We start from the raw sequence: 10,437 nt of genomic DNA, 5'->3' as shown, positions 1-10,437 counted from the left end.
CGTGCGGTTTTTTTTGAACCTATTTTACTTTCAGCAGCACTGGGGACTGGGAAAATTCCTTTTTAAACAATATTAATACACTTTCCAAAAGTTCCAATCGAAAAAAAAATGTTTTTCTTACCATTTTCTTCTTTTTAAATATAGAGATCTGAATTTGGTTACCTATGTGCGAAATTATACGATTTTCAGATAAATTCTAATTTGTACAAGAAAAGTATTGACGTAAATTCTATTGAAAAGCATCCTTCGTTATATTGCATTAACAATTTATTACGTTAGGTTCCTTAGATTCTGGTCTAGTTCTTCTAATGCGACCTTTGGTGCCGTAGCCAGGAGATTTGAATTTCCTTCAAAACTGTTGTTCTTTGTAGGATTTTTCGGAAATTATAATTTGGTTAATCGTATCATGATCTAAATGTTCGGAAACCAACGAAATTAAGAAGTGTTATATATTTTTGAATATGTCGTTATACATAATAATATTATAGTCCAACTGGCAAAATGATACTCGAAACATTAACGTGACAAAGAAGCAGGCGAGGCAATTTTTCGCGAACAAACATTTTTTCATGTCAACTACATATTTTTTTAAAGCTTACTTTTGATTATTTTCGTTTATTCGTTCGTATTATTTTTCTGGTGGGTACCAGCGAAAGTGATTTGTCGAAATTTCTAAAAACATACATTATCAAAGTCGTTTTCGTTGATATATTGTTTATAATATAATGTTAAGTCAATTTTACTCAGCACACTGTAAATTTTAAATCTTTTTCAAATACCGTTATTCAAAATAATGTTATAGTCTAACTGGCAAATTGATACTCGACGAATTACCGTGACAATGAAGCAGGCGAGGCAATTTTTCGCGAACACACATTTTTTCATGTCAACTACATATCTTTCTAAAGATTAATTTTCATTATTTTCGTTCCCTCCTGTATATAAAACAAAACGAAGTAATTGAGAGATGTTTAATCAACGAAATTTTTGGCAAAATGACTATAATTAGCCAGGTTGAAAGAAATTGTGCGTTACCCTAATTTTCCTGATAAAATTTCAAAAACGTTCGTTATGAAAGTCGTTTTCGTTGGTATATCGTTTATAATATCATTCTAAGTCAATTTTACTTAACACGCTGTGAATTTTAAAAAGTTTTTAATCATTTTTAAATACCGTTATTCAAAATAATATTATAGTCCAACTGGCAAATTGAAACTCGAAGCGTTATCGTGACAAAGAAGCAGGCGAGGCCATTTTTTACAAGAACAAATTTTTTCATGTCAACAACTGAAAACAAACGAGATTATTTCTAATATTTCTCTATGGGATTTCCCTTTAACTGCAGGTGGTTCATGTATACCAACTACAACAAAATTGTTGATTATTTATAGTTGAAGCCTGGGGAAGCTTTCGCCTGTAATTGATTTTACTTAAAAATGCGATTTTTTTCCTATTGAATTACAACGTTTGTTACAAAAATATGAAAACTCCATCGTTTTTTCTTTGGGAAGAACCCTTGATTTGTCAAATCAGCACATTTTTAGATAATAATTGTGAATGGAGAAAATCCATGTTAATAAAATTTTTTATGACGATAGGCTTAAGTAGAAATTGCTTGCGAGATAAAGATTTAAGTTTTAACGTCCAATTTTATAAACATTTTAAAATGATACATAAAATGTCTGAATGAAAGACACTTTTTTATGTTAAAATTAGTTGAACTAATTTTTTTTTTTTTAATAAATAAGCAATAACATATCTAGAGGTGAATTGTTTAAACGATTCATTTTTCTAAAAATCATCATCCTAATTATCAAATGTAATATGCACTGAAATATTTTAAAAAATATTTCACGAATTTGATCATTTGTGAGGCTATTTCGACAGTACATGCGCGCCAAAGAAGTGGTTCGCTTTTTAATAGCGGTTTCAAAGAAAGGTAAGACGAGATCATCTTTTTAGACACGCCCTGTAGGATCTGCGATGCCTAGCATTTACTTACAAGTGCTTATTCTGTGACTTATCCAATTTGCGTGTTTAGAAATGTATAAGACGAACCGAATAGAGGTACACGAGTCTTTGTGTGTGTTTAGAAATATATAAGACGAACCCAGAAGATGTTCACGAGTCTTAGTGCGTTTAGAAATGTATAAGTCGAACGGAAAACATGTTCACTAGTGTTTGTTTGTTTAGAAATGTATAAGACGAACTGATATGAGCTACAAAAGTCTTTGTGTGTGTTTGAAAATGTATAAGACGAATCGAGGAATTTTCACGAGTATTAGTGTGTTTAGAAATGTATAAGACGAACTGAAAAGAGGTACAAAAGTCTTTGTGTGTGTTTAAAAATGTATAAGACGAACCGAGAAGATGTTCACGAGTCTAAGTGTGTTTGGAAATGTAAAAGTCGAACAGAAAATATGTTCACGAGTGTTTGTATGTTTAGAAATGTATAAGACGAACTGAAAAGAAGTACAAGAGTCTTTGTGTGTGTTTAAAAATGTATAAGACGAACCGAGAAGATGTTCACGAGTCTTAGTGTGTTTGGAAATGTAAAAGTTGAACAGAAAATATGTTCACGAGTGTTTGTATGTTTAGAAATGTAAAAGACTAATTGAAAAGAGATACAAAAGTCTTTGTGTGTATTTAAAAATGTATAAGACGAACCGAGAAGATGTTCACGAGTCTTAGTGTGTTTGGAAATGTAAAAGTCGAACAGAAAATATGTTCACGAGTGTTTGTATGTTTAGAAATGTATAAGACGAACTGAAAAGAAGTACAAGAGTCTTTGTGTGTGTTTAAAAATGTATAAGACGAACCGAGAAGATGTTCACGAGTCTTAGTGTGTTTGGAAATGTAAAAGTTGAACAGAAAATATGTTCACGAGTGTTTGTATGTTTAGAAATGTAAAAGACTAATTGAAAAGAGATACAAAAGTCTTTGTGTGTATTTAAAAATGTATAAGAGTAACCGAGAAGATGTTCACGAGTCTTAGTGTGTTTAGAAATGTATAAGTCGAACTGAAAACATGTTCACGAGTGTTTGTATGTTTAGAAATGTATAAGACGAACTGAAAAAAAGTACAAGAGTCTTTGTGCGTTTATAAATGTATAAGACGAACTGAAAAGAGATACAAAAGTCTTTGTGTGTATTTAAAAATGATAAGAGTAACCGAGATGTTCACGAGTCTTAGTGTGTTTGGAAATGTATAAGTCGAACAGAAAAGAGGTACACGAGCCTGTGTGCGTTTAGAAATGTATAGGACGAACTGAAAACATGTTCACGAGTGTTTGTTTGTTTAGAAATGTATAAGACGAACTGAAAAAAAGTACAAGTCTTTGTATGTTCTTAAAAATCTATAAGACGAGCCGAGAAGATGTTCACGAGTCTTAGTATGTTTAGAAATGTTTAGACAAACCGAAAAAATAAACACGAGTGTTGAACTGGAATATCAGGTACTCGGGTCTTCTCCGCAATAGCCTTTTGTCAACAAATCATCTAGTCAGTGTATATATCCTTTATTCATTATTGTTAAACTCCCAAGTAAAAGGTATTGAAACGAAGAATGGTAGTTTTTTTAGGATTAACGCCTTAATTCAGCTATTTATTTCTTAAACTCAATATTTGATAATTATGATGGTACATATTAGCAATATTGAAGTAGGTTGTTTAGAATGCTTTAGAGATACAATTATACAAAGTTATAGAAATAGAAGATTGTTAATTGTTTATTGTTGATACAATTTTGGAATATAATGCGTCTTTCATTCATCAGTTCCATTTTCTAACCTCAAATATTCAAATAAGAAGATTTTTGTTATTCTTGTTGAATGAATAAACTTTTGTGGAAACGATTTGAATGAAAGATGCTGAAATATTCACGTTCGCTTGTGAGAGATATATATTAAATACACGTTTTTCAAAATGGCGTTACATAATTTTTGTGAAAATCTATTTGCTACGAAGGAATTTCAGTGTTTTTAACGCCTTCCCTTACCAAAAAAAGAATGATCATACATTGTGCAACAGAGGCCGGCACTTGACGTTCACTCATGGTCTTAGCACGTGCTACAATGTTAGTAAGGGATACATAAATAAGACGCCATCTTCAAAATATACAGGTGCACCATCTACAGCGTTTGTCTCCATCACAGATAGGACTCATGTTTAAATGTGATTAACTGAAATTAAAAACTTATATTTTTGACCCACAACGAGCTGAAAAACCGATTATTTTGATATACAGGGTTGATTTATTAAAAGTGAGACAAAAAGTGCTCTTTTCTTCACGTGTGTAAGGTATAAAATCAAAGTTTTGCCTATGTGAGGGTCATTGATTGAGTTACGTTATAAAAATAGAAAATGGATCAAAATCTAATATTTACTATATTATGTGCGTCATTTTGAAAATCGGTGTTAAGTGATTTGAAAAAGCAGAAATTAATATTAGATTAATATTATTTTTACAAGTTGGAATTATACGTCTAAATAAAGATGTAGGATTAAAAAGTTGTTTTATTTTCTTGAAATTCACCTGATAACTGATATATTAATATATCAATACAAGTAACGTACTTCCATTGTTGCCGTGTCGAACGTTACGTTGCCAAGTTCAACACGTAACGTCTTTTTTTATATGTGGGGATAAGATATTGAAAATAACACCAGAACTCTTGACAAAATACTTCCTCGGTAATATCTTGAAGTTTCTACTGCACCGTTGCCAAGTCTGAAGCAAACACCGTTACACTAAATTAATGTTACTCATTTTTAAAGCTTTAAGTTCCAGAAGAAACAACTATGTAAAACCTAATGACTTAAAATCGTATTGAAACGTCTATGGCATGTCATCCCTTCAAGTCACGTGCTTCCAGTGCTGGCGTATCGAACGTTGCCAATTTAAACAGGTAATTTCCATACTTCTTTTTGGTTTTATTTGGGCGCAAAATATTCAAAACAAAACTCGAATTGTATGTAAAAATCACCCAAAAACAATTGAACTCTTGATAAAACAATCCTTCGATGGTCTGCTGAAATTTTTACTGCACCTAGACTGAAGCAAAAACTGATTCATCGTTGCTCTCAATTGAAGTCACTTATTTTTTAGAGCGTTAGGTTTTACAAAAAATAACTACGCAAAACGTCTATGACATGTCATCCCTTCAAGTCACGTGCTTCCATTGTTGCCGTATCGAACGTTACGTTGCCAAGTTCAACAGATAATTCCCCAACTTCTTTTTGGTTTGATTTGGTGACAAAAAATAAATAAAAAAACTCGATTTTCATATCAAAATGTTTTATAGAGAATAAATATTATTGCAATTATTATACAATGGCACAATATATGAATATAAATATAACTAGAGATTGGTAACTATATAATTTAAAAGTAATCTGTCATATTATCATTTAAATTCGAATGAGAAATATCCTCGGCTCAACATTTGGGACAGTACATAATTTTTTTTATATTATTTAATAAAAAATGATGCATTTTCGGAAAAAATATTTTTATATTCAAATTTCATCAAAAAATAATAATATAAACCACCCTTATTTTGTGTATTCCATCATACGAGGGATGTTCGTGAAGTAAGCACAATTTTTATTAAAAAAAAAGAGCCTATACTAATACAGCGAGCACTACTATATTAATTTTTATTTAGATCCTCTTGTATACTGTATTCTAAAAGAATGTTGCCATTTATGTTTTGAACTATCAGTTTATCTTCAGTCTCTGAAGACGATAACTTGGTAATCGAAACTCGCGTCAGACAGTGTTACTGTGAATGTTGGTGTACCTCTGAGGCTTCATGTGTTGATAAAAATGCTAGTTAGTTAAAGCGGAGTCGTGGATGTACGGGGTAGAGTCAAAAGCATTCCAACCAAAGCACTGTAGTTGTTTTCTCGTCACATTACTTTACGAATATACCTCCTGTAATAATTGATTAAATGATATTGAACGATGCGTGTCCTTATAGTGGTGAGATTAAATACACTTTTGAAGATTAAAAGTTCCAAATGGAGGCTGGAAGTTTTTTATCCGATAGACAGATCACTCTAGATTTATAAATAAAAACTAAAAATTTGAACATACGTCAAATTCTTTGGTTAAATGTTTTAGATAAGGGAGAAATATTACAAAAAACTTGAAAATATTTATTAGATATGCAAGATATAAAATAGAAATGAATAGAAACTTCGTTTCCCTTTATTTGAAACTTAATTCATTCAGAACGTATCCGTTTGAATCGACTCAGGATAAATTAGAGCAAAAACTTTGTTTTCTTCCACTTAAAATTGATTTAATTCATAATGTAAGTGTTTAAATCAATTCAGGACTTCAAACGGGATAAAATAGAGCAGAAACTTTGTTTCCTTTCACTTGAAGTTGAATTAATGTAAAATTTATCGGTTCAAATCAATTCAGGACTTGAAACAGGATAAAATAGGGCAGAAACTTTGTTTCCTTTTACTTAAAGCTGAATTCGTTCAAAATTTATGGGTTTGAATCAATTCAGGACTTCAAAGAGGATAAAATAGAGCAGAAACTTTGTTTCCTTTCACATGAAGTTGAATTAATGCAAAATGGATCGGTTCAAATCAATTTAAGACTTGAAACAGGATAAAATAGGATAGAAACTTTGTTTCTTTTTACTTAAAGCTGAATTCGTTCAAAAAGTATGAGTTTGAATCAATCTATGAATTCTAATAGGATAAAATAGAGCGGAAACTTAGTTTCCTTCCACTTAAGTTGAATTCATTCAAAACGTATTGGTTCAAATCAATTCAGGACTTACAACAGGATAAAATAGAGCAGAAACTTGGTTAGTCGAATCAGGATTTGAAACAGGATAAAATGGAGTAGAAATTTTGTTTCTATATCAAATATGTGAAATATATTGAATTATACGAGGCATGATAAAAAACTTCCGTAATTGAATTCTTATAGCGGCCAGTACTTATTTCTACTAGGGTGGTTTTAATTAACCACTAAAAATATTTCTATTTGTCCATATTCGCATTAATCACCAAATGTAGCACCAAGTGACTCGTATGTGTAAATGGAGCACAAGAAATTTAAAATTTACAAATAAACAAGCAGAATTATGTCACTTTGACACTAAGACTGAAATCAACGAAAATATTATTACAATAAATCGGAATATAATTTTTTTATAAAGATTTTTCCACTAGTTTCAATTTACTGCCTTATTTTTAAACAATACTATGTACAGTAAAACTCAAAAACAAATTGTAGTCCACATAACCAGCTTGCCAATGAAATAAATATTTTTAATAAGACTAAATTAAAATTACGTACTTAGGACTAGAAAATTTGATTCTTAAATACTATATTTTGTAATACACCCAATGGACAACTCTCAATGAAAAGTAGTTCATTTGAACCGTCCAGTCGATTTTACCAATTTTTTCAATTGTAATTTGATTCCTCTGGAATGGTTAGGATGCTATCTATCCCCAGTTATGTATTGTACTAACCATTTGGTTATTACTCTTAACTCCTAATTGTGTATAAAATGCTGTAATTTCTCTAAAAATTGAGATATCCTAATGAATAAAAAAAAATTTTTTAGAAAAGATGAGACATCTCATTTTTCGTAAACATTCTTAAATATCAACGATTCAATCGACAGGGTGTTCTGAATAAAAGCTTGTATTTCATTATTTTTGTTCACTCCTGTATATAATAAAAAACGCAGTAATTAAAGACAGCATCTTAATACATACATTCCTGGGAAGACAAGCTATAATTTTTAAAGAATTACTAAAATCGCCCAGATTAAAAAGTTTTATATATTAGTCTCGACTTAGTAGCTCATTTGAACCCTCGGGTCAATTTTACCAATTTTTCAACTGTAGCTTGATTTTTTTGGTTAAGATGCTATCACCAGTTACTTATTGTACTAACCATTAGGAGACTGAAAGAAGCTGAATTAAAATCACACAGAACAAAGAAAGCTCCAATGATACAGCAATGCTTTTGACTAGTACAAACGAATTACTCATTATATTTCCGAGGAATCAAGTTATAATTTAAAAAAATAGCTAAAATCGTCCACAATATACAAAAACAGAATTAATTTTGTAAATTTCCGGGCGTGTTTCTTCAATTTTGGCATTCCCAGGTCAATATTCAATAAAAAAATTAATCCTAAAATGTATTTGATGTTAAAAATATTGAGTGTATTCACTATTAACAAGTAATTTGTTCATTCATAAAGATAATTATGAATTAATCGATTCTATGTAATGTTTTAAATTTTTACGGAAAAATTCTACTGTTTCTTGCAAACATATAGTATAAAATAATCTGATAGTTTCCACTTGAGCCCCATAAGTTTCTTTGTATTGGCCCATACAGAGTCCCCCTAGCAAGTTATCAATTGAAGTTGATATTAAATGGAGCTTTTTACTATTTTGAAACTGTCTTTGAGCCTAAGAAAGAAATTTATTCCAAGCTGAAGTTTTAAATAAGTCTACAGTGCTCAAGATATACCTTCCACCTATAATACTCATGGTTTTTTCATATTAGTGGAATGGAAAATCCAGCACATACCATTGTGAGCTTCAAATAAGAAATACTCAATAAAAACTGTAGATATAAGTGTAAAAATACCATTATATAGGGTAATATTATTATTGAAACAACTGCGAATGCCAAATTAACGTTATTAGATTAAATATAGATATTATTTCAACTAAATTACTGGCACTCAAGATTTATATTTTTTTTTATTATTTGGCATAGTTTCAAGTTTACAGGTACAAATATCGTCTATCCATACTCCGATTGTACAGAAATGCTGAAATCTCCGGGTTTGATTGTAGTCGCATGATACCAAACCCTCGTATCAACTAAAACTAAATAAAAAAACATGAAATAAATAAAAGAGGATTTAAGGGTAACCTGATAACCAACCTGCATCTCCAGGTTCAGCATAGAAAGATACAGTATTACATAATTTTTCACATTCTGGAGGCGGTTGTAGATTCCAGTATTTTTTTCCTTTTAATTGAGCTTGCCACATCAACCGATTGATAAAATCGAGCTAAAAATACAGGATAACAGTGTAATATTGTCAAGTTATCAAATATAGTCTTCATTAGAACACTTTCCAAAAGATTCTCATGAAACTACAGCATTTTGAGTTGTTTTTAGTTATAGGAAACAAAAAGAATACACATACACCATGTCTAGTGAATATGAAGGCTGGGGCACAGTTATGGTATTGTTTTTAGTCAAAAATTTATAAATTAGAGATTATAAATGAGAAAAACTTATAGATAGTCTGAAAAATTATTAAAATTTTATAACAACTAGAATCTAAGAATAATGCATACAACTTACATGTAAAGTTGCGCCATCATCATATCCCATAAATACATATTCTTTCGATGGTATTTCACTGTCTTCTGGTAAAAAATGTGGTTTTGGATAATGCTTTCGCATTTCTTCTAAAATAGTTGGATGACAATTTCCCCTTCAACAAGAATTTGCCATAAACAGATTGCGAGATACTAAATCTAAAGTAGATAATTAGAAATAGATCTATAACAATAATTTTTTATTTATATTCAACTGAAATATTGAAACTTTACAGTACTTACCACCCAACATACCAAGATTTCTCGTTTGGTTGATTTTTAGATCGATTTTCACTCATCAAAAACACATCTCTAACAGATATGAAATCAGACTTGAAGTGTAGAAATTGGCATTCCTCGGTAACGCTCTTGATCGAACCCTCAGTGTTATTGTACAAGTTTTGAAAATATTCTAACGAAAATACTTGCATGGCAGGCCAATTTAAGAAAGCTCCTTTTATCACAATAGGTTTTGAACTATAACTGTATGGCAAAAACGTTTCTCTTGTTACGTTCGATAGTATTATCGGTTTTGTAACGTTTTTACAAAAATTGCAGTTAGATATAGGTCTAGTAGCTTCCCATATAAAGTAATTGTTGGGTAATATACATCTCACTCCAAAAACATAATTAACGATTGTAATAAAATATCCTCCATCCCAACAAATACATGTTGCTATTGCAACAATGAAAGTTATTAAGAAAACATTAGAATACGAAGTGGTTTTAAGAGATTGTTCCAAGTCTTGTATTGCAAATCCATAATTTACATACAGCTTGTTGAGACTATGGATTGTTTTTTTGAATTCTAAAATTTCATTTTTATTCGTTTTATCAGCAAACATCGTTTTCAATGCATTATTAGAAACAAAAATTTAATTAAACTTAAATAACAACTAAACATTTCTAACCTTAATTAAATTATTTGTCAGTGTCAATTGTCGTTCAAAAAACATAAGCAAATTTAAGTACGCCTTCACGGTTGAATTTATTTTTTTTTTTAAATAAAATAGTAGTTACAAATTTTTTTTTTCAAAAATTAAGCAA

General features: G+C 30.3%; 1 protein-coding gene across 1 annotated transcript; it reads right to left on the bottom strand.

Moving 5' to 3' along the window:
• Positions 1–5,279: 5,279 nt before the first annotated feature.
• Positions 5,280–10,345, bottom strand: LOC130892417 (uncharacterized). The gene is made up of 4 exons (XM_057797834.1): positions 9,634–10,345; positions 9,374–9,506; positions 8,945–9,074; positions 5,280–8,886 (listed from the first exon to the last, which is right to left on the bottom strand). Exons 1-4 carry the CDS (start codon positions 10,233–10,235, stop codon positions 8,801–8,803), a joined length of 951 nt encoding a protein of 316 aa, XP_057653817.1. The 5' UTR covers positions 10,236–10,345; the 3' UTR covers positions 5,280–8,800.
• Between the last annotated feature and the right edge of the window lie 92 nt (positions 10,346–10,437).

The sequence above is a fragment of the Diorhabda carinulata genome, chromosome 4, assembly GCF_026250575.1.
Source record: "Diorhabda carinulata isolate Delta chromosome 4, icDioCari1.1, whole genome shotgun sequence".
Classification (NCBI taxonomy): domain Eukaryota; kingdom Metazoa; phylum Arthropoda; class Insecta; order Coleoptera; family Chrysomelidae; genus Diorhabda; species Diorhabda carinulata.
Note: the sequence above shows the minus strand (reverse complement) of the source record. Positions and strands in the feature narration are given on the sequence as shown.

Excerpts from the sequence above, each read along its gene's own strand:
- LOC130892417 (XM_057797834.1), bottom strand. The coding sequence starts at position 10,235 with ATGTTTGCTGATAAAACGAATAAAAATGAAATTTTAGAATTCAAAAAA. Across the intron at positions 9,507-9,633 it reads AAATCTTGGTATGTTGGGTG|GGGAAATTGTCATCCAACTA; the intron begins GTAAGTACTGTA and ends TTCTTGTTGAAG. Across the intron at positions 9,075-9,373 it reads ATGATGGCGCAACTTTACAT|CTCGATTTTATCAATCGGTT; the intron begins GTAAGTTGTATG and ends CTGTATTTTTAG.